At 45.1% G+C, this 25,496-nt stretch overlaps 1 protein-coding gene across 8 annotated transcripts in view; it reads right to left on the reverse strand.

Annotated features, from left to right (window-relative positions):
* The window catches only part of dlgap3 (discs, large (Drosophila) homolog-associated protein 3), a 1,017,459-nt gene that overhangs the window by 79,435 nt on the left and 912,528 nt on the right, over nt 1-25,496 (reverse strand). For all 8 annotated transcript variants that reach the window (XR_005461097.1, XM_038801108.1, XM_038801129.1 and 5 more), the window contains 2 exons: nt 23,139-23,376; nt 1,877-2,214 (listed from right to left, as the gene is read on the reverse strand). Coding sequence is in view for 7 of the 8 variants with exons in the window: in XM_038801108.1 (XP_038657036.1) it covers nt 1,877-2,214; nt 23,139-23,376 (576 nt within the window). In the remaining variant the exon portion in view is untranslated. The remainder of the gene's footprint in view (nt 1-1,876; nt 2,215-23,138; nt 23,377-25,496) is intronic.

The raw sequence follows: 25,496 nt of genomic DNA on the forward strand, positions 1-25,496 counted from the left end.
GTTCTCCATTTTGCTCTTTGAGCTGATCTCTCAGGGTTGCTGGGGCCCTTCTATAATATGAAGGCCCAGCATGCAAACACAAGTGGGACCAAGTACACCTGACTGAAATTGGTGCCTTTCAACCAGTGGCAAATTCATTGATGTACAGTTTTTCTGCTCTCTGAATTATACAGACCACCGCTATTGAGAGAGAGAAAGATATCTGCCCTCAGCTTTAATACAGGCACTAATCCATATTGAAGCTGGCACAGTGCAGCCACCAGACTGTTTACTAAAACCGTCTTGCAAGAGGCACAGTGGCCAAGGAAAAGTGTGACTAACTGTTCTACGCAAGGACTTCTACACTCAGGAATTTATTAGGAAAATCAATTGGGTCATTTCTCTTTACCTGTGATCGATACTGAATTTTTCTGCTTGGATCATATTGTCATGATCTAAAGAACTGTAGCCCACTGACATCTGTTGTACTTATAACCAGTTTAATATGGTAGAAATGTGGTCAACTAAGGGTGAGAATTGGTGATTTTGCTGTTTCCATTGGCTGGCTGTATGCCAGCGAGGAACAACACCTTGCATTTCTATTGCGCATTCAACGTAGTAAAATGCCCCAATGCAATTCACAGCTGCCTTATCAAATAAAGGTCACCAAGCTACAAAAGAGATATTAGGAGAGATAAGCAAAAGCTTGGTCAAAGTGGAGACTCATTATTCTTGTGCCAAAGTGGGGGGGTACTCAAGTTGTTCTCGCCAGTGGGATCTTCCAGTCCCACTGACGACTAATCCCTGCCGTGAGTTTCCCGTGGGGTTAAGATTATGGGAAATCCCATCGACAGCGGCAGAACCAGAAGATCCTGCTGCCAGCCAACAGCAGGCCACTTCCTACCACCAAGAAACACAGCGGGGAGGGGGGGGGGGGGGGGGGGGGGGGTGCGGAAAATCCCCCCATTATCTTTTCCTCTTCTTTGTTAAGTGGGGACAGGGTGGGGGTGGTGATGTTAGGGTTGGAAACAGATGGTCTGCCAATCCCATGCTCATGCGACTTGAATCAGGAACTGCTCGATGTAACTCCCCTCTAAACAGAGGTGATGGTATCTGTCGACAATAGGGAAGGAAGACCAGGGAAGGGGACAAGCCCAATGGTCCCATATACCTCTTACTTGTTGGCTACATGTGTATCTTTAGTGCTATCTGGGAGCAGGCTAATAGCCCACCTCTGTGGTTGCAAACTTACCTGACAGGGCCGGAAGATCTCACCAGCGGCCAATGGCGTGCTGCATCCGCCATGTGGGAGGGCAGGGTGCGTGGGGGTGCGGGGGTGGAGCGTTGGGGGGGGGGGGGGGGGGGGAATGGCAGGAGAATTCCAAGCAAATTTCTAATTCTTAATATTATCTGCATTCTGTGCTAAACTGTGCATGCAAGCCAAAAAGAGTTCAACAAAGTAAATAATCAAGACTCAACGTAAGAGGATATGAACTGTGGCCGGTCTTAAGTCAATAAAGAGTGACAAGAGACTGAGGAAACACACCCTATTCTCATTACAAAACAGCTAAGGGACTGACTGAGGATGTTAAAATATTCAGAATGGGGGCAAAGAAATTGTTCTGTCGAAGAATTGGAGGCTTGAATAAAGTCACAGAAACACCAAACAAAATTTATCTTATGGTAACTCTTTTGCAAAGAGATACCACGAGATACCACTTATATTTGGACTGTCAGTTGATGCAGAAGAATCGGTAAGAAGCATTCAAAACAAATTAGTCAGGATTCCAAGTAGGCCATGCATGTGTACCTAAATATTAGAATGCTAGATGAGCCAACTTGTATTATCATATTTGACAAAATAGTCTTTTAACATAATAGATAAGGACATGGTTACCTGTATCCCTACAGATGAACGCCACTTTCTTTGGCGTGGCTGTAGCTTTGGTTCATCGCGACTCAGAATGCTTTTACAAATTCCAATTCCATCGGAACTCTTCATTGAAGAACGACTTGGGGCAAAGGACTCCAGTGCCAGGTGCAGTGCTTTGCTACTATCAATACTGTCTGTTGAATTGCACTGCGACTTATCTTTTGACCAGGAAGTGGACCGATGTACCTCATTCTGCAGATATGCATCCTGGGTTGACTCCGTGCTGCTCTGGGCTGTAACTGAGATAATTGGTTTTGTCGCCATCCGAGGAGGAATTGGAGGAGCTTTCTTGTAATTAAATGCTAGAATTGGGATTCAAGATGGAAGCTTATTAGAATTCTTTATTGCATCATGGTTTGCATTTAGAATGACATTGTTCAGTACAGATGTCATGGCTCATAATGCAATTGTTTGTTTCCTTTGCTCTGACATATAATTTGCACTGGCTCCCATTTCTATAATGCTGAAGCCTGATCGATTTATATTTGCCAGCTGCATCCTAATGCTCCCTTGAAGCATCCACAATTCTCAGAGCCAGAAATTCATTCAAGTGTACATTCTAGCCATGGTTAAGATATAAATATGAGACCCTTCCCCGGTATAAGACAGAAACAACTGGGGTGCAATTCAATTAAAATAAGTTGATGTTTTGGGCAACTTTGGCGGGACATTCCTCGATGGCTGCAGTGCCGAGAATAACCTTGCTTTTCAACGGCAGTTTACCTTTTCTTTGACCTAGTTTGCTCGCCAGCAGGACCCCTCCTTGCAGATCGGTTGCCATTTTGGAAGGTTGCTCCTTTCAGCCCCCCACCCTGGCTTTCAGGAACCCCCAACCTTTTCTGCGGCCCTTGAAACCACTTTCACCCCCACTTTAATGATCAAGGCCTCCTTGGGCCTGACCCCTGGCATTGCCAACCTGCCACCCGGGCACCTTGACACTGCCATCCTGGCACCCTGGCAGTGCCCCTGGGGGGACCTCTAATTGCCTTCGGGACTACCCCAGGTGCCATCACGCCTGGTTTACGTTTGTGTGAACCAGTGGTGAAGCGCACCCGGTTGAGGCCTCGCAGGCAGGGCTGTTGAATCCCAAGCACCGGGTGAATCCAGTAAATACATATTTAGATGAATGAGGCTGAGATCCAGATCGCATCGGGCGTCTAGAGTCCGGTAACTCTGGCAAGGTTTTTTGCACTGTACAAAAGCCGATTTTGGCCTCTCCCAGGAATAAACATTCGCGTCTCAACTTCAAGTTGGGTGTGACAAGGTTGTTGAATTACGCCCCTGGTCAACACATCAAACACAATTCATCCATTTGGCCAAATACTTCAGACTTTTCCAAAATATAGATTGCAGCTGTCACCCTCTCTCTGCCATTTCTCTTCTTTAGGTTCCAAAATCTAGTCAGTGAAAGATGGTCCTAATGGCCCAAGGATATCATAGAAAGTACTTGTCAATGCAAAAGGGCAGCCAGCAATCCTTTAATTACTGCTGGTCATTGATATTTCTGCCTGGTCTCAATTAAACTCCCAGTATATTACTCTAAATGTGAAGAGCACCATTAAAATATGGCAATTAAATAGTATCGCTTGAAATATATGCAGTCAACTCTTTTCGAAGCCTGATTGCTAGCTGTCCAGAAAAATGCTGGATAGAATTTTACTTTGAATGTGCATGTCAAGCTAAGCACAAAACAATGCAGGACAAAATATAAGGCTTTTAGATTGCTGCCAGATCAACAGCAGCAGATGCACAGTGTGTACCGCTCGTTGTGTCTCTCAACATTTTATATAACCAAAGGAAACAGTTGGCACCAAATAGGAAATGCAAGCAAATAAGAATAAAGATTGAGAGAAAGAGAGCTGGAGGCATAAATGAAGACAAGGGCTCCTAATTTGTATTTTTTAGCTTCGGACCTCTTTGAGGGCAGAGTGGGAGTTGGGAAACTTTGGGATATTGTGGGACATTGAAAGGGTAAGTGTTGAAAGAGTAATCAAAGATAGTGGGCGGGATTCTCCGACCCTCCGCTGGGTCGGAGAATCGCCGGGGGGGGGGGGGGGGGGGGGGGGGGGCGTAAACCCGCCCCCAACGGTTGGCGAATCCTCTGGCACCGGAGATTTGGCGGGGGTGGGAATCGCGCTGCGCCGATCGGTGGGCTCCCCCCGGCGATTCTCCAGCCCGCGATGGGCCGAAGTCCCGCCTGTTCTATGCCGGACCCGCCGGCATAAATTGGAGTTGGTCCCTTACCGGCGGAACCTGGCGGTGCGGGCGGGCTCCGGTGTCCTCGGGGGGGGGGGGGGGGGGGGGGGGATCTGGCCCACGGTGGCCTGGCCTGCGGTCGGGGCCCACTGATCCACGGGCGGGCCTGTGCCGCGGGGGCACTCTATTCCTACGCACCGGCCGTGTCAGCCTCCGCAATGGCCGGCGTGAAGGTGAACCCGCCCTGCACAGGTGCGGGGATGACGTCAGCAGACACTGACGCTCCCACGCATGCCGGCTGAGTCCCTTCGGCCCCGGCTGGCGTGCTGCCAAAGGCCTTCCACGCCGGTCGGCGGGGCGGTAATCACTCCAGCGCCATCCTAGCCCCGCAAGGTACAGAGGATTCCGCACCTTTGGGGAGGCCCGACGCCGGAGTGGTTCCCGCCACTCCACTGCGCCATTTCTGCCCGCCCTGCCAATTCCCAGAGACTCCTGCCCAGTGAATCTATCAAGGAACATTTATATTCTTTTGGTTGTTTCTCTAGCCTATACCGCGCAGAATTTGGAGCAGAATCTCTGATTATCTTTAATTGATATTCCGGTAAATTGAAAGTATTTGCTTCCAGTTAGACTTAAATTCGATCCAATTTCCTCTTCTGAGGAGAGTGTCCAATTAGTGAATGTTTCCAGAGGAAACCGTACTTTATCTAAATGGCTATTCTTAATGAATGAGCTTAGACAATAGGATCATGCTGAACCCAATCCTATTTCCAGCAGATGTCCATACAACAGAACTACAAAGGTTCACTAGATTGATACCTGAGAGGAAAAGATTGTCCTATGATAACAGGCTGAGTAAATTGGGCCTAGACTCATTGGGATTTAGAAGTGATTTCACTAAAAAGTACAAGATTGTGAAGGGGCCGGCGGAGTGGACACAGAGATTGTTGGGGTATTGGCAGGGTGGATGTGGAGCAAATTTTCCCTCTTGTGGAAAATTGTTTAAACATAGGGGTCGCTCATTTAAGATGAGGAGATATTCTTTCTCTCAGAGAGTAACGAGTCTTTGGAACTTTCTTCCTTAAAAGGCAGTGGAAGCTTTGAATATTTTTCAGGCATAACTAGAAAGGTTCTCGATTGACAAGGGGGTGAAAGATATTTGGGGGCAGGCAGGAATGTGGGGTTGAGGTTACAATTGAGGCCTTGTTTTTTTTGGGTTGCAGAGCAGGCTGGCAGGACCGACTGGCCTGCTCCTGCTTCTAATTCATATGTCTGTGTGTTCCCTGACTAGTAAGTCCAGAACTTGGGGGCTCACACTCAGGATATGGCTGAAATGAGGGGAAATTTCTTCATTTAAAGGATTGTGAATCTTTGGAATTGTCTATCCCACAGGCTCCATCGTTGACTATATTCAAGGTTGAGATAGACAGATATTTGGTTTATAGAATTTACAGATCATAGAATTTACAGTGCAGAAGGAGGCCATTCAGCCCATCGAGTCTGTACCGGCTCCTGGAAAGAGCACCCTACCCAAGGTTAACACCTCCACCCCATCCCCATAACCCAGTAACCCCACCCAACACTAAGGGCAATTTTGGACACTAAGGGCAATTTATCATGGCCAATCCACCTAACCTACATATCTTTGGACTGTGGGAAGAAACCGGAGCACCCGGAGGAAACCCGCGCACACATGGGGAGGATGTGCAGACTCCGCACAGACAGTGACCCAAGCCGGAATCGAACCTGGGACCTTGGAGCTGTGAAGCGATTGTGCTATCCACAATGCTACCGTGCTGCAAGTTTCTTGGGGAATGAAGGGAAATGGGGAGAAAAAGGAAAGTGGAGTAGAGACATAAGATCAGCAATAATTGTACTGAATGGCGGAGCAGGCTAGAAGGTCTACATGGTCTCCACCTGTTCCTGTTCCATATGTTCTTATGTTGTAAAAAGTTTTAAAAGTAGTTATGGACAGCAATCAGGAGCAGTCGCCCCATTTCAAACATGCCCCAGAACACTAAGTGCCCTGATGTCCTGGCTAAGTACAGGCTCATGATAGACACTGGGCTTGTCCTGGTTTTCTTCAACACTTCATAGTACATTTGCCAACTAAGCTATTCGGAATGTGAAGCAGAATTGCTCTGTATGCGGACCAGCTTTTCCAAGGTAATACTTGGACCATCAGAAGTTTAAAATTCACCCACACCTCAAGGTATTAAATACTGATATTGCAAACAAAAGGAAAATACTGCAGATGTTGGAAATAAAAACAGAGAACACTGGAAAATTTCAGCATGTTAGGAAACAATCATGGAGTGAGAAACAGAGTTAACGCTTCATTCAAGTTGATGCCTTTTGTCAGAACTGACGACAGATTTTGTGAATACCAACTTGCCCGTTTGCTTTTTTTACTTAGCTCTATTAAAGGATTGCAGGCTGCATAGTGGATTAGAAAAGTTTCAGTTTAAAGTCTTCTCTCTGATGTGTCAGAATCCGCCAACATGTCAATGTCAGTGATCTGTGAGAAGAAAGTGAAAGTGTTCTCTCTGTGGCCTTAAAACATTAAACTCTCTCCAAGCATGTCAATATCGTTGATCTGTAAGAAGATGAAAGTCTTCCCTTTAATGTTATGCTCTGTTCCCCGCACTCCATAATTCTTGGAAGCTATTCAGTACAAAGTGGTAGCCTCTTTAGAACATAGAACATAGAACGATACAGCGCAGTACAGGCCCTTTGGACCACGATGTTGCACCGACATGGGAAGTCAAAAACTAAAGGCCATCTAACCTACACTATGCCATTATCATCCATATGCTTATCCAATAAACTTTTAAATGCCCTCAATGTTGGCGAGTTCACTACTGTTGCAGGTAGGGGATTCCACGGCCTCAACACTCTTTGCGTAAAAAACCTACCTCTGACGTCTGTCATATCTATTACCCCTCAATTTAAGGCTATGTCCCCTCGTGCTACCCACCTCCATCCGCGGGAGAAAGCTTTCACTGTCCACCCTATCTAACCCTCTGATCATTTTGTACGCCTCTATTAAGTCACCTCTTAACCTTCTTCTCTCTAACGAAAACAACCTCAAGTCCATCAGCCTTTCCTCATAAGATTTTCCCTCCATACCAGGCAACATCCTGGTAAATCTCCTCTGCACCCGTTCCAAAGCTTCCACGTCCTTCCTATAATGAGGCGACCAGAACTGTACGCAATACTCCAAATGCGGCCGTACCAGAGTTTTGTACAGCTGCAACATGACCTCATGGCTCCGGAACTCAATCCCTCTACCAATAAAGGCCAACACACCATAGGCCTTCTTCACAACCCTATCAACCTGGGTGGCAACTTTCAGGGATCTATGTACATGGACACCGAGATCCCTCTGCTCATCCACACTGCCAAGAATTTTACCATTAGCCAAATATTCCGCATTCCTGTTATTCTTTCCAAAGTGAATCACCTCACACTTCTCTACATTAAACTCCATTTGCCACCTCTCGGCCCAGCTCTGCATCTTATCTATGTCCCTCTGTAACCTGCAACATCCTTCCACACTGTCTACAACTCCACCGACTTTAGTGTCGTCTGCAAATTTACTCACCCAACCTTCTGTGCCCTCCTCTAGGTCATTTATAAAAATGACAAACAGCAACGGTCCCAGAACAGATCCTTGTGGTACGCCACTCATAACTGAACTCCATTCTGAACATTTCCCATCAACCACCACCCTCTGTCTTCTTTCAACTAGCCAATTTCTGATCCACTTCTCTAAATCACCCTCAATCCCCAGCCTCCGTATTTTCTGCAATAGCCGACCGTGGGGAACCTTATCAAACGCTTTACTGAAATCCATATACACCACATCAACTGCTCTACCCTCGTCTACCTGTTCAGTCACCTTCTCAAAGAACTCGATAAGGTTTGTGAGGCATGACCTACCCTTCACAAAACCATGCTGACTATCCCTAATCATATTATTCCTATCTAGATGATTATAAATCGTATCTCTTATAATCCTCTCCAAGACTTTACCCACAACAGACGTGAGGCTCACCGGCCTATAGTTACCGGGGTTATCTCTACTCCCCTTCTTGAACAAACGGACCACATTTGCTATCCTCCAGTCCTCTGGCACTATTCCTGTAGCCAATGATGACATAAAAATCAAAGCCAAAGGCTCAGCAATCTCTTCCCTGGCTTCCCAGAGAATCCTAGGATAAATCCCATCAGGCCCCGGGGACTTATCTATTTTCACCTTGTCCAGAATTGCCAACACTTCTTCCCTACGCACCTCAATGCCATCTATTCTAATAGCCTGGGTCTCAGCATTCTCCTCCACAACATTATCTTTTTCCTGAGTGAATACTGACGAAAGTATTCATTTAGTATCTCGCTTATCTCCTCAGCCTCCACACACAACTTCCCACCACTGTCCTTGACTGGCCCTACTCTTACCCTAGTCATTCTTTTATTCCTGACATACCTATAGAAAGCTTTTGGGTTTTCCTTGATCCTACCTGCCAAAGACTTCTCATGTCCCCTCCTTGCTCCTCTTAGCTCTCTCTTTAGATCCTTCCTCGCATCCTTGTAACTATCAAGTGCCCCAAATGAAACTTCACGCCTCATCTTCACATAGGCCTCCTTCTTCCTCTTAACAAGAGATTCCACTTCTTTGGTAAACCACGGTTCCCTCGCTCGACCCCTTCGTCCCTGCCTGACTGGTATGTACTTATCAAGAACATGCAATAGCTGTTCCTTGAACAAGCTCCACATATCCAGTGTGCCCAACCCTTGCAGCCTACTTCTCTAACCTACACATCCTAAGTCATATTGTGTCAGGAAACCCTCCTGCACACATTGTACAAAGAATGGCCCATCTCGAACTATATCTTTTCCAGTCAATATTTGGAAAGTTAAAGTCTCCCATAACAACTACCCTGTTACTTTCACTCTTTTCCAGAATCATCTTCGCCATCCTTTCCTCTACATCCCTAGAACAAAATGACGGCTAGAAAGAATGGCTCACAAGAGGAAGCACTTTAGAGTTAATGGACCCCTGGCGAGCTATATAAATAGACAACAGTAATCATTCCCTTTAAATTGCCTGGACATGCCAATCAAGAGGCTTGTAAAAGGCAATGAACAATGAAATTAAATATAAACAATGCAGTCAAAAGCTTTTAGGCTTCTAAGCATGTGCAGAGGCATGAAAAAGTGAAAGAGCAATTAACTTGACTATGATAAAAGTACTTCAAAGATTTCCACCACATTAAAGGGCAGACTTCGTTGTTTGTAGAACACATCAATAATTTGGATGTGAATGTAGGAGGTATGATAAGTAAGTTCGCAGGTGACACAAAAATTGGTGGTGTGGTAAATAGTGAGGAACAAAGCCTTAGGTTACAGGGTGATATAGATGGGCTGGTTAGATGGGCAGAAGAGTGGCAAATGGAATTGAAACACGAAAAATGTGATGATTAACATGACAAGGAAATGTACAATGAACGGTCAGAACCTAGGAAGTTCAAAGGATTAAAGGGACCATGGTTTGCATCTTCATAGATCTCTGGAGACAGCAGAACAGGTAGATAAGGGGTTAAGAAGGCCTATGAGATTCTTGCCTTTATTAACCGAGGCACTGAACATAAGAGCAGTGAGGTTATGATGGAGCTTTATAAAATGCTAGTTAGGCCCCAGCTGGAGTACGGCATGCAGTTCTGGTCACCACACTATAGAAAGGAAGTAATTGCACTGGAGAGGGTGCAGAGGAGATTCACCAGGATGTTGTCTGGGCCGGAGCGTTTCAGCTATCAAGAGAGATTGCATAGGCTGAAGTTGTTTTTCCTGGAGCAGAGAAGGCTGAGGGGGGACCTGACTGGGATGTATAAATTATGAGAGACATAGTTAGGGTAGATAGGAAGGTACTATTCCCCTTATTAGAGGGGCCAATAACCAGGGGCATATATTTAAGGCAATGGGCAGGAGGTTTACAGAAGATGTGAGATAAAACCTTTTTCACCCAGAGGGCAGTTAGCACCTGGAAGTCACTGCCTGAAAGGTTGGTAGAGGAGGGAACCCTCATAATTTGTAGGAAGTATTTCGATGAGTATTTGAAATGCCATGGCATGCAAGGCTATGGACCAAGTGCTGGAAAATTGGATTAGAATCATTTGGTGTTAATGCCCAGCATGAATGCTTTGGGCCAAAGGCCTTTTTCCTTGCTGTAAAACTCTATGATTCTATGACTTTCACCTTCTTCTTACAGATCTTTGATATTGACATGCTGGAAAATTCCAACACATGAGAGATAAGACTTTAAACTGAAACATGACATGCTGAAAGACATTTCAATGGTTTTCAAGACTACAGGTGGGAAGACCAGCGAAACAACTTCCATCCTAGGCAAAACCCCAAACCTGGGCCCCTCCAGCGCAGCCCAAAATCACCCAACCCCCACCTCCTCTGAAGGACCCTCCTAGGCAACCTGGAGACAAATGTACTCACCCCCTTGGCGTAGAAGGTGCCAGGTTGGCACTACCAAGGGGCAGAGCCCAAAACAGGGAACTAGGAAGGCGGGATGAAGGGGAAAGGGCATTTTGTGACCCCCATAATGGCGTGGCGCTCACTTGGGGGGGGGTTCTTGACAACAATTGGCGCGGGCCTTACCACTGATTAAGTGAGGGGGGAAGCTTTCCAGTGATTAGGAGGAGGCACTGCAATCACTGGGATCAGGGCACCCTTTTGAGGAGTGGGAATTGTTGGTGAGTCAAGGCCCCATCCCTCTCAAGTCCAACGTAAAACACAATCCTGTGAAAAAAATTTCTAAGTGCCATTGAATGGCACATCAGCATCCCCTCCAGTTGAGTGGAACTAGTCCTGATGCCCCACTGGTGGGGCCACTTATACTCAAAATGGAAGAATTGAGCCCATGTTCTAGGTATACCTCAGTGCTGTGAGGGAGGGGTTCTATTGCTCATGACAATTCCAAAACATTTGGCGAAGAGGCCACAATGACTTTGAACCTATGGACAGTTCAAATACCTCTTGTAAATACACATACAGTAGATGTGGGGTCTTTGGTCTCAGCGGGCCTGGAGAATCCCACTCGAGATCATCTGGGCCATCAGGATCCCAATTTGCTTTTGGCTCTGGGCAGATCACCTCTTTACCCATCCCATGGTCAGGCCTTCCTGGATGTCAAAGCTGTGCAGCTAAAATTGCAGGCTTCAACGGCCCAATAATCAATCCAGAGAACCAAAATGTTGCTTCAAGATGCTATAGTGCGCTCAATAATTATGCTGGCAGCTGCACATGCATATTATATCTTTTTCTCTGCTGGTTGTCTTGCTATCAGAATTGTGTCATGATGCCACAGCTGATGATGAAAGCCTTGTTGCTCTGGTTACAGTCTGGCTTCTCCTTTAAACAGCAGAGAGAATTATTTTAAATTAAGGAATCTTCACTATTGTTTGGGAGGTGTGTTTTCACCTGCATGATCTTCAATGCTGATCACTCTCCACCTATCTAAACACTGCTAGAGTGGAAAGTCTTGGGCCTGCATTTTTTGAGGCGATGGAGAGGATCTCTGGCTTAGCCAAAATGGCGCTGGAATTCTGATTTCAGAAGACCCACCTCTGAAACTGGCACCCACCATTTTTGCCACGTGGTTGAATGTGTGTGGTTTGCAGCGCTCTCCAAATAGATCCTACTTTCATCAGCAGGATGTCCAAAACACAACATGTGAGCTTTACACTTTATAAGAGAAAGTCTAAACTAATCAGAATTTTTGGGAGAGGGAAGGGAAACTTTTGCATTGATCCAGGGACAGTTTTAGTAATGTACCCTTTGGGAGAGGTCAAATGTCTTTTGGGAGAGGTCAAGTACATTTTCATATTGCTAAGCATGCATAAAATGTGGTTAAATTCATTGGAGCTGTCAAGGTCTTTAAATCTCATTCGAACTGTCAAACTGTCAAGACATTTACATCACCTGACCTTCAACTAAAAAATGACAGGCTGTTGTTAAATAAAAATAGTGGTTGCTATTTCACTCTGACGACTGACATTAGCCCGAGTGCATTATTATAGGATTTTTGCTGAAAGACTGATTCCACAACCTATCATTCTCTCAGTAGCATGCCTGTCAGTTCACAGTTTAAGTGGCAGTGTTGAGAATATCTTTGAAGTGGAGTTATGAATATAAATGCTTTATTTTGCAAGGAATTTAGTAGTTGAATGAATTTAAATGTTCTGAATAGCTTTCTATCAATTAGAATGTTTTTCAAATAGTGAAGTCATCAATAGACAAATGAAAATGTATTTTACAAAATTTTAGCAAAGGTCCTGAGGCCTACCCATGCTGGTGAGGAACATAGGAGCAGTAGATCACCTATTTGCTGAGCCTGTTCCACCATTAAACTATATCATGGCCGATGATCTACCTCAACGGCACTTACCCGCGCTATCCAAATATCCATTTATGTAATTGGCATCCAGAATTCCTGATTTTTCTTGAAGATTCTCAATAATTGAGCTTTCACAGCCCTGGGGTAGAGAACATCAAAGATTTACCAACCTCTGAGTGAAGAATGTCCTTCTCATCTCAGTCTTAAATGGTCCACCTTTTATTCTGAGACAGTATCCTCTGGTTCTAGACACCAGACAGTCTACCACCATCTAACCCCATCATTCTGTAGCCATCTAAGATGGCCACCTGCAAAGGACCATGGGAATTATGGCCAACCCAGGACTCAGACAGATACACAGTCTATGTGTATCTAAAACACAGATAACCAGACCTGATCGAAACCCCCGCTCGTTTGCATTTTAATGGCCCATTTTCACAGGACAATAGAACTCCAATCAAGCAACCGGTACAGCCACAGACTGATCGGCGCCACTCCCCTTACTCAGAAAGCACAAATGCCAAGGTGACAATGATCAGAGCCCTGTCGAACTATTGGGTCCAAGGTTAAGGATCGCCCTAAAGAGCGCGAAATCCCAGAGGGATAAAAGGGAGCGCAGCCATGTGTTCTGTCTCTTTTGGATCCGGCCTGTGCCAGCCCAATTGCAGCAGGAACAACAAGCCTAGTTCAAGACCAACGAAAGCTACCTGACGGATGAGCCCAGCAGAGACAGAGCCACTTTCTTCGAACCAGCCAAGTGAAATCCAGATAAAGGCCTTATCCATTTGCACAGTACCGGTCGCCCTGAAGTTAAGTATAGGTTATTGTCGGACTTGTGGGTGGTACAGTTATTATGGTGTTTTATTGTTGCTTTTCATTGTTTGATGTTATATTTTCTGTAAAAATTTCAATAAAAATTATTTTGTAAAAAAAAGTATAGGTTATTGTAGCTAATAGGTGTAGTTTAACCCCTAGTAGATATTGTGTTTGCATGCTGAGATAACTCTTGTGTATGTAAATGAACCAGCTTTTGAATTAACTAACTGGTTGTGTGGTCATTTGATCGATATAAGGGAAAGACTTGTGGTTCACTGAGATAAATAGAAATACCCACAGTATTGGCGACGCTATTGGGACCGAAACAGAGCAACATTATTGGTGTCTCTGGTGGAAAAACACCAACAATACTCTGTTACCATCATACTCTGCAAGAATTTTGTAAGTTTCATTGAGATTACCTCTCATTCTTCAAAACGTGAGATAATACAGGTTCAGTTTCCTCAATCCCTCCTCATAAAACAATTCCGCCATCCCGGGGATTACTCTGGTGAACCTCTGCTACACTCCCTGCATGGCAAGTATATCCTTCCATAGATAAGAAGATAAGAAGGGCAGCAGGGTAGCATGGTGGTTAGCATAAATGCTTCACAGCTCCAGGGTCCCAGGTTCGATTCCCGGCTGGGTCACTGTCTGTGTGGAGTCTGCACGTCCTCCCCGTGTGTGCGTGGGTTTCCTCCCACAGTCCAAAGATGTGCGGGTTAGGTGGATTGGCCATGCTAAATTGCCTGTAGTGTCCTAATAAAAGTAAGGTTAAGGGGGGGGGGGGTTGTTGGGTTACGGGTATAGGGTGGATACGTGGGTTTGAGTAGGGTGATCATGGCTTGGCACAACATTGAGGGCCGAAGGGCCTGTTCTGTGCTGTACTGTTCTATGTTCTATCAAAATTGTATGGTCTCACCAAGACTCTATACAATTGCAGAATACATCTTTATTCCTGTACTCAATCCCCTTGCGATGAATGCCAGCACACCATTTGCCTTCTTAATTACTTGTTGCACCTGCATGCTAGCTTTTAGTGACTTATGTACAAGGGCACTCAGGTCCCTTTGGACATCAACACTTCCAAACCCCTCACTGTTTAAGAAATGCTCTGTATTTCTCATGATTTTCTCAATCAAAGTGGTTATCGTCACACTTATTCAGAATATATTCCATCTGTTATATTCTTGCCCATTCACTTAACCTGTCAATGTTTCCTTAAATCCTCCTTCCATCCTCCTCACAACTTACATTCCCACCTAGTTTTGTTCCATCAGCAAATTTGGATAATATTTTATTTATTTGTTCATGGGATGTTGGCGTTGCAGGCTGTGCCAGCATTTATTGCCCATCCCTGATGGCCCTTGAGGAGGCAGTTAAGAGTCAACCACAATGGGTCTGAAGTCACTTGTAGGCCAGACCAGGTATGGATGGCAAACTTCCTTGCCTAAAAGAGATTAGTGAACCAGATGGGCTTTTACAACAATGGTTTCATGAATCACCATTAGACTTTTAAATCCAGATTTTTATTGAATTCAAATTTCACCCACTGAAGTGGCCGGATTTGAACCTGGACCCCCAGAGCATTAATCTGGGTCTCTGGTCTACTAGTCCAGTGACAATACCGTTACGTCACCACCTCCCCATTTGGTCCCCACATCCAAAACATTTATGTAGATTGTGAACAGCTTGGCTATGAGTAAAAACCTGTCTGCCTGAGAATGACCAGTTTGTTGCTACCCTCTGGATTCTGTGAACCAATCCTGTGAACCATAGCACTATACTACCCCCATCCCATGTGCATTACATTTGTTTGCTCACCTCTTGTTTGGCACCTTATCAAAAGCCTTCTGAATATCAAATTACACCGCATCCTCTGGTTCCCGTTATCTATGCTAGAGGTAACTCCTCAAAAACTCCAACAGGTTTGTCAGATGTGATTTCCCTTTCAGAAATCCATGATGATTCAGCCCAATCATAGCCTTATTTTCCAAGTGTCTAGTTATCACACCCTTTATAATAAATTCTAATATATTCCCTACTCCTGACATCAAACTGACAGGTCTTTAGTTTTCTCTCTCCCTCTCTTCTTAAATAGTGGGATACATTTGCTGCGTTCCAGTCTGAGGAAATTTTTCAGAATCTATAGAATTTTGCAAGATGACCACCAATGCATCCATTATCTCTATAATCATCTCCTTCAATACTCTAATAATAATAATTGCTTATTGTCACAAGTGGGCTTCAATGGAGTTTCTGTGAAAAGCCCCTAGTCGCCACATTCCAACGTCTGTTCAGGGTGGCTGTACGGGAATTGAACACGCGTTGCTGGTCTTGTTCTGCATTACAAGCTAGTTGTTTAGCCCACTGTGGTAAACCAGCACCTCTGGCACTCTGGCATGTAGTTCCCCTTTTCGCATTTTTCCATATCCTGTGATGTCATTTGCTTTCAACAGTATTCATTTGTGGTCAACTGTAGTCAATACTAATTATTTTTCCATTATTTGACATCAGTTGCTCTCAGATGCAATCATTTATCATTTGTTATCACTTGCATTCAGAAGCAACCTGCTGGTTACCATTCCACTCCATTAACACACAGAACTGACCCTTAGCTATCATTTTACTCAGAATTATATTTGTGATATAAACTGATAGTTATCAACTGACATCATTGTCAACTATTGTCAACCTGCAGTGATCACAACAAAATATGATTGTATATATGTGGCTTCCTCCCACAAGTCCCAAAAGATGTGCTTGTTAGGTGAATTGGCATTCTGAATTCTCCCCAGTGTACCTGAACAGGCGCTGAAATGTGGCGATGAGGGGATTTTCATAGTAACTTAATTGCAGTGTTAATGTAAGCCTACTTGTGAAACTAATAAAGATTATTATTATTAGCCAAAGTTTTCCAAAGTCCCAGCTGATTATGTATACAGTGTGTAGAGTCACACGCCACCTCATTTCTCTCCAACCTCTCTACCACCACACCCCTTATTCCCCTCCCCCTTGTCCCTCCCTTCTACCCCCAACCTCCTTCTTTCCTCTGACCCTTTCCCTCTTTTTTCCAACCCTCCCTTTCCCTTAGCCCTCCCTTCTTACCTTCACTCTGCCCTTCCCTTTTTCCCAATCCATTCCTTCCTTTTGCCTCACCTCTTCCTCTCCCCCTTCCTATCCCTCTGCCCCTTCCCCGCCCTTTCTTTCCCTTCTACACCCTCCCTTCTTCCCCTTCCCTCTTTCCCCTATCTCCTCTTGCCCCTTCCCTGTTTCCTCTTGCCTCACTCTTATTTTCCCCTACCCACTCTCCTCCTCTTTGGGAAGTCATGTTTTCCACGGCAGCCCTCGGCAGATTTGAAGTCAGAGCGAAACAGTGCCGACCATGGCAATGAGGTAAGAATTTGGGGGAGTTTGGGGGAGTGGACTGATATTGTCAACTGCCATCATTGTGATCAATTTCCGACCTGCAGTGATGACAATACAATGTGACTATGTATATATATCTAACGTTATCCAAAGCCCTACGTAGAGAGAAGATGGTGCGGTGGAGGGGGGAGTGGTTTCAAAGAAGAGAGATTGGGAGACTCCAAGGCCTGGAGTGAGATCGGGAGGCCAGAACGTCTGAAAGGAGTAGGGAGAGAGCTTGGAAGGGATGGATTAGAGAGGCTGGAGGGAGAGGGTTTGGAGGGGCTGAGGCTGGAGTGAGAGACAGAGAGGCCCATGGAGACAGAAACCTTAAGATCAGTTTAAAGCTTCTCACAGAAACACACTGATGAAGACAGTTGTCCTTCTATTGTAGCAATTAACTTACTTACTTTTGATGTCCCTCTTATCAATTATTCTCCTAACCCTCACTATCTATGCTTAGATTTAAGAAATGGCCAATTTGGCAAGGAAGTGTTGGCAATACAAAGTTGGAGTCCAAAATGAGCCACTAACTCCAGAGGCTGAGGAACAGAGGCAATGAAGATTGGAAAGAAAAATGAATGGGACTGCCTTCAGTAGTACAAGAATGTACCTTTGATCAGAAATGGAATAGGTAGACTTCAATAGGATGATCTTGCTTTGGTTGGGTTGAGTATTCACATTCATTTTGATTTAAGTGCATGTTCTAATGAAATCTGAGTGACATTCAAATGGCCTGAATACAAAACTGAATTCTATGTTCAGGTCATGATTTTCAGCCCTTGGTCGGCATCAGAGAGAACAGCAACGTGGGGGGCGGGAATCCAGAGATAATCAGGAAAGGCGATCAGGATATGTGATTCTCTCTGGAGGGATTGTGTTTCCTGATTTTTCACATCGCTTGCCGGTGACGTCACAAAGGGCGAGAACATCATTGTAGTGGTTTTACATGCATTTTATATAATTAGCCAGCTCCCGTCCATATGATTCCCCCCTCACGGAATATTCAAACATCACTAATGCGACATCACGTTGGCGAGGTTCGCAACCAGTTTTGAAAATCAAGATTCAGTCGAGGCGACCTCCCGTCAGGATACAAAGGTAACCAAAGCCTCTGGGGAGAGGGACATGCCCGGGGATTGTCAACCTGGCAGTGCCAATCTGTGTCAAGGGGCATTGCCAGGGTGGGCCTTCTGGGGAACCATGTTGGGGGGGGGTTCCCATTATATGTGGTGGGAGGGAGACCGCCGAGGCCATTGAGGTGGGAACCCGCACACCCTGGTAGAAGGGAGAGTGGGCAATGAGGGAGGTAAAGTTGGTGATGCTTCTGTGGTGGGGGAGAGCTGAGGGGGTGGAGAGCCCGATGATTGGTGGAGGAGAGAGCACAATTACTGAGGGGGAGGGGAGGGAAAGAGAGTACAATAATTGTGTTGGGGTGGTGAGAAAGAGAGAGCCCGATGATTGTGGGACGGTGGGGGGAGAGATCGCAATGATTGCGTTAGGGATGGAAAGAGAGACCCCGATGATTGTGGGGAGGTAGGGGGTAGAGAGCCTGATGATTGTGCGGAGGTAGGGGTGGAGAGAGCCTGATGATTGTGGTGGCGGGGGGGAGTGGGGGAGGGGAGCCCGATGATTGCAGGGATGGGAGAGAGCCTGATGGTTGTCTGGGGGTAGAGTTGATCAACAGTTTTGATCAGGGCACCCTTTAAAGATCTCTGCGGAGCCGGCCTTGCCAGCTCTACCAGGCCCTGCCAAGCTCATATCAAAGCTCCAAAACCTAGGACTTGGCTCTCCACTCTGCAACTGGATCCTTGACTTTCTGACCAACAGACCACAGTCAGTAAGAATGAACACCAACACCTCCTCCACAATAGTCCTCAATACCGGTGCCCCGCAAAGCTGCGTACTTAGCCCCCTACTCTACTCCCTGTACACACACGACTGCATGGCAAAACCTGGTTCCAACTCCATGTACAGGTTTGCTGACGATACGACCATAGTGGGCCGGATCTCGAATAACGACGAGTCCGAATACAGGAGGGAGATAGAGAACCTAGTGGAGTGGGTAACGACAACAATCTCTCCCTCAATGCCAGCAAAACTAAAGAGCTGGTCATCGACTTCAGGAAGCAAAGTACTGTACACACCCCTGTCAGCATCAACGGAGCCGAGGTGGAGATGGTTAGCAGTTTCAAATTCCTAGGGGTGCACATCACCAAAAATCTATCCTGGTCCACTCACGTCGACGCTATCACCAAGAAAGCACAACAGCGCCTATACTTCCTCAGGAAACTAAGGAAATTCGGCACGTCCACATTAATCCCTACCAACTTTTACAGATGCACTGTAGAAAGCATCCTATCGGGCTGCATCACAGCCTGCTATGGCAACTGCTCGGCCCAGGACCGCAAGGAACTTCAGAGAGTCGTGAATACCGCCCAGTCCATCACACAAATCTGCCTCCCATCCATTGATTCCATCTACACCTCCCGCTGCCGGGGGAAAGCGGGCAGCATAATCAAGGATCCCTCCCACCCGGCTTACTCACTTTTCCAACTTCTTTCATCGGGCAGGAGATTCAGAAGTCTGAGAACATGCACGAACAGATTCAAAAACAGCTTCTTCCCCACTGTCACCAGACTCCTAAATGACCCTCTTCTTGACTGACGTCATTAACACTACACCCTGTATGCTTCAACCAATGCCAATGCTTATGTAGTTACATTGTATATCTTGTGTTGCCCTATTATGTATTCTCATGTATTTACTTGTATTTTCTTGAATTTTGTTTAATTCCCTTTTCTAATGATCTGTTGAGCTGCTTGCAGAAAAATACTTTTCACTGTACCTCGGTACACGTGACAATAAACAAATCCAGTCCAATTCAATCCAATATGGTAAGATTCCACCTGATAGCTCTATGTACGAATTGTCTAATCTGGCAGAATGAGTTTCTTGAAATACAAATGTCTCTGAATGAGCTAAATTGAGAAACATTCTGAGTCATTTTGAATTGTTTCTTCTGGAAAATGGCTTCAGGATGGGTAACTAGTTATTATTCTGAGGAGGAAGTCAGCACAATCAGTTGGACTGCTGAAGACAATTCTTCATGGACGATATCAGAAAGTAACAAAAGAAAGAGGGAGTCTGAACTCTGTGATCACCCTGCAGATCTATTGATTCCTAATGTTGCACAATAAATCACCGTAGCACGCAGATAGTCATTAAATTTCTCTCAGACAAAACTGTGACAGACAAATCAAGACCATCAGAGAGTATTGAAGCAAAATATAAAAAAAATAAAAATTTGGTACAGCTGTCAAATTATCAACAATTGCTGCCAGGTATGTTTATCATGAGTCTGGATGACGCATAAAATAACGCGGTACTTACAGTAAGCTGAAAGGGTAAAATAAAACGCGCTGTTTACCTGAAAATAAGTGCTTTCAATTTGTAACAGTCGCTTTTATAATGTATTTACCCCATGGTTTTAGGTTTTTTGATAATATTAAGAGATCCAGTTAGAAACTTCCATATTACATTTCCGTAACTATTTTAAAAAATAGATTTAGAGTACCCAATTCATTTTTACCAATTAAGGTACTTAGCATGGCTAATTCACCTAACCTGCACATCTTTGGGTTGTGGGGGCGAAACCAACGCAGACATGGGGAGAATGTGCAAACTCCACACGGACAGTGACCCGGGACCGGAATCAAACCTGGGACCTCGGCGCAGTGCTAACCACTGTGCCAACCTGCTGTCCACATTTCAGTAATCATTGTTTTCCCCTTGCCTCTCAATTGTAATCCAACACAAATAACTTTTCCCAAAGCAAACATTAATAATGCCCACAGCAATAATAAACAGCTCCGATATCATTTCAACTGAAAAATCTACCTTCAAATTCACCAGCCAGCTTGGCAGCTGCAATCTTGTCAAGCAGCACAATAAAGGTTTGATGGCTTCTATTTTAAACTAAGTGCAGTATTGACAGCTGGAAACTGCCGCTCAGAGACCTAAACAACAATTCAGCACCATTCAGACATGGCTAAGGGTGAAAGCTACATAGCTGGCGCTGTGTGTTGGCTACTTGTCAAATACAGTGTGAAGGGATAGTTGAATGTGCTCATGTTAACAAATCATGTTGGAGAGACATAATTAATATTGCACTCTGACATTTGCACATTGTCCATGAAGCCATTCCCTTCTAGCTTGGCCTCTGTGAATGGAATTACTGATTCCTGCTAAAACTGCTTTCAAAGTCTGCATCTCGGAAGTTGCTGAGACAGAGACGATGCATCCAGCAGAATATAAAGTGAACGCAGATCCAGGCAGGAGTCAGCACTTTGCTCTAAATTTCTCATGGTGTCATTTTTTTAGGCATCACATGACAATCAGTTGTTTATACTGGGCTGATGCCCACAAGGACCTGAATTGAGTCTGTTCAGATTGATTTGCAACCTGACATGGAGCCATCAGTCTGGACCTCAAAGCCAGATCGAGGCAATGAGAAACCAGAGTGCACCACCCCCCCTTGTTACTTTGCACACATTACTCACGTGCATAATGTATATATCTAATTAAATATCACCAGATATTATTGAAGACAGGGTATTCATGCTGCTGTGATGATAAAACATTGAAATCATTTTTGATTTTTATCTAATTTGTTTGACAACTGGCGTTCCAATTGGTCAAAAGATAATCTGCATGAGAATCTGTTGGCATCGTTTACCGTTTATACTCATGTAGAAGTCGATCTTATGTAAAGGTTGACCCCACAACTTTTGGTCCAAAAATAAAATCATAACTTTTCATGTACTTCGTGTCTCTGCAGGCCAGGAATTGTGTGTGTGTGTGAATATCCAGTTAATATTTTAATCAGTTACATCACCAAAATGGTCATTCTGAAAAGAGCCCCTTAACCCATATGCTGTCGCAGGGAGGTGGCCACCAAAATTATCTGCATGATAAGGGTCCACCTTGTGTCATACAGAATCATGTTATATCAAACCTTCCATTCAAAAGAAAAATGATACCAGAAACTCCTGACAAGTTATAAAAATGCATAATCAGAAGGTATGGAAGAAGCTAAAAGTTATGGGGCACAGCCCTGACTGGAGATGTGATACTGGAGGAGGCAGAGTGGGTGGACATTGACACTTACTCTAATGCAGCCTGTCCTTCTTTTGCTGATAACCTTGTTGTGTTCCTGCATTTAGATTACGAGTTTTGATAAATTGCAATGCATAACTGGCTCCCTTGATACAATAATTGATGTGATTCAGTTGGGTATAATTCATCACATGCCTTGTCATTATGCTTCCCCGGTTAAATTCAGAATAAACCTGCACTGATCTGAGTAAGTCCTCGATATGCATTGCTAAATTATAATAAGTTTGGACCTTCTTTGTCGTGCTTATACAGAGAAAAAAAAGGGAGGGTGGCATTACTGTATTCCGATGCTTCAGAGCAGGGGGGTTTTGTGCAGCAGCTTGCACCCTGATAAAATGAATATTCAGCAGAGACCAAATAACAAATGACGGTAGCATAGTGGTTAGCACAATTGCCTCACAGCTCCAGGGTCCCAGGTTCGATTCCGGCTTGGGTCACTGTCTGTGCAGAGTCTGCACATCCTCCCCGTGTGTGCGTGGGTTTCCTCCGGGTGTTCTGGTTTCCTCCCACAGTCCAAAGACGTGCAGGTTAGGTGGATTGGCCATGATAAATTGCCCTTAGTGTCCAAAATTGTCCTTAGTGTTGGGTGGGGTTACTGGGTTATGAGGATAGGGTGGGGGTGTGGGCTTGGGTAGGGTGCTCTTTCCAAGAGCCGTTGCAGACTCTATGGGCCGAATGGCCTGCTTCTGCACTGTAAATTCTATGAAAATCTATGAATGAGCGACCAGCCTACAAACAGGTCACCGACAGTCCTCTTCCATTGCCATCAATGGCAAAGAGTAGTTTGTGTTGAAAACTCCTGTGGCATGTGCCACGCCCAACAAATCAGATCCTCTTAACTAACTGCATTTCAGCTTTACAGAGAACCATAGCAAATCTAATTTTTTAAAGAATCGAGTAACAAGAAATCAAAATGCAAAGGATTTCTATAGACAAAAATTCTCACCATTCCCCACATTCGTCCCTAAATAAGCCCTATACAAAAACATTTTGACCAAATGTGACATGCTTATGTGATATTGTCCTGTTGTTAATTGCATCAGGCCACCTCTAAACATAGAATTTTTTGTTGCAAACCCTGTTCCCATGGTGACCACTTTCCGTTAAAACACTGATAGCTCAAACTGAGTCTGGAGGGTTGGTCTGTAGAACTGATAATACTCGAAACACCGAAATTAAAGATGAGCAATTGGTTTCATCATCCTCACAGTCAGTACTTACAAGTGCTGGATTTAATAGCACCGACACTCGTGGCAGGCATCATGGGTGCTGACATAGAAAATACAGACAAGCAGTCATCATCCTGTGAGCATCCTGCTTGAATGGCACGTAGGTAACTGTGGCTTCGCATCCGAAAACATCCAGGCAGGTCGAGAGCTTCCACAGCCTGGGATTCCATTTCACCAAAGACTGACTCACACACCACTTCGAATTGTCTGTTCGGATCAGCCTCCCCAATCTGCAGTAAAGCATATGTTCCTTATTAATGGAGGTAAAATTGTTCCATCTTCGGTTATCTCATTAAGGATTTAACAATGTTGCACCAAGTGCAGAGAGCATCCAAGCTGTGACTTTCACTTCCTAAATATCCTTTATGAAATGTGTTTAATATGTTTATTCCCCCCCCCCCCCGCATTCCCACTCCTATCAATCAGAGTTTTTTTTTCACGGTACTTAAGTACATTTTGAGGTCAGTAGGTGGCAGAATGGATTACACACTGACATTTCATCTCCAGAATATGGGTTCAAGTCCAGACCAGATCGATGGAATGAAATTGTCCACTGTCTGTTGTTGTCGGAGTTGTGTGAAACCCAGCAATCTCAATGTTGCAAACAATCTGGTACAAATTGACACTTAATTAGAAATCTTTATCTCTGAGCCCAAATGAGGAATTGGGTGGCAGATGAGAAAGTGACAACTGGTGTTGTAGAGGAGGTCCTCTGGGACTAGGGTCATGGAACATTTTATGGGACATACTTTGTGTCCTAGCTTTACCTGTGGGAGCTTGCAAGAATTGATCAAAGTGCATTGCAGGCACATCAACATCAATAAGGTGAACAAGCGGACGGAGGGTTTGGGCAGCAATCTCAAAAATGCAGACAGAGCTGCTGACAATTTCCAGCACCTTCATTTTTATTATGTCAGTGTGTTTCTTTCTTTTAATCTATGACAATGCTCAATGTTAACACAAGCCACACAATATGTAAAAAGGTGCTGTCTGAGCTTTCTGTCGGGGATCTCTGGTGGAAGATTTGGCAGATCCTCTGGATTTAAAAAATGGCTATCTTGCTCAGGTTTCTGCCAACCTTCTTCTACCTGGAGTGCACAAAATTATGCACTAATAGTAAAACAATACTTCAAAATATATTGCAGGATTATCTGGTCCTGTCGCTTCTAGGACTGGAAATTCCTGCCCAAGTCAACGGGCCTTTTAGCTGGTCCATCAATTTTACCATCCCACCCACAATAATTGCGCAGGCAGGGCCGGAATATTTAGGCTATCGTTTTATTCTTAATTTGCACAATTGCTTTAAAAATTCTAAATTCAGTCTTAAGAAAATTGGGCGGGATCCTCTGCAGCCCGACGCCAAAATCGGTATCAGCAATCGGGTGGAGAATGGACTCCAACGTCGGATCTGGGCAGGCGCGGTTTGAGGCTGGTTTGCGATGCTCCGCCGCCGATGGGCCAGGTTCCCAATGGCACGGGCCACCTGTGGTCTCAGCGGTCATGAACTCACCATGCCGGCTGCAGACAGTGCCCAGCGCCGTCACACTCGTCCGGGATTCGTACCGCTGGCCAGGGGGCTTCTAGGGCTGGGGGGAGAGGTGGGGGTTGGACAGGGGGTGGGCTGTGGGGTCGGGATGGGCGGGTCTGGGTTTGAGCATGGCCGGCGCCATCATTTCAGGCACGACCAGAGAAGGCTGTCAGCCTTGCGCATACGCGGCCCAGAACCTGGCCATATTTGGCTGTTTTCCATGCGATACGTGGGTGGTTCACGCGGCGATGGTGCTAGCCCCTCACCAATACCGGAATCGGTGATTCCGCGCCAAATTTCCTGTCGTGAACCACCCGCGGATTCTCTGTTGACGTCGGCACTTGGCCGCTGAAATGGGGAATCCGGCCCATTTTCTCCGATAGCGGGGCGACATTCTGTCTGAATTCTGTGCAAAGTGACATGGAACTTGGAATCAATGGAAGTTTATGGTGTCCAATGACCATTAAAGAGAACATCCCACAACTTTATCGCAATTGGACAGAGCTATATTGGGTCAACTGGCAGTAAGAGACGGTTTTCCTCTAGTTATTGGACACCTCAAGAGCCGTCATTTCACTGAGTGATTTGGATAACTTGTAGTTTGTTCTAAATGCCTTCTGCCATCTGCCAGTGCTGAAGAAGAATCATGCCTCACTTAAAATGTGAACTCTGTTTCTCTTTTCCCAGATGCTGCTCGGACCTGCTGGGGTTTTCCAGCACTTTATATATTTATTCTTGGGACAGTTTTACTCAGCTTTATGTAGCTCTTACCAGCAAAGAATAAAAATGTAAAACTCTGACCCGTATATTGTCCATCACCAT

Source organism: Scyliorhinus canicula, chromosome 1 (genome assembly GCF_902713615.1).
Source record: "Scyliorhinus canicula chromosome 1, sScyCan1.1, whole genome shotgun sequence".
In the NCBI taxonomy this organism is placed as follows: Eukaryota; Metazoa; Chordata; class Chondrichthyes; order Carcharhiniformes; family Scyliorhinidae; genus Scyliorhinus; species Scyliorhinus canicula.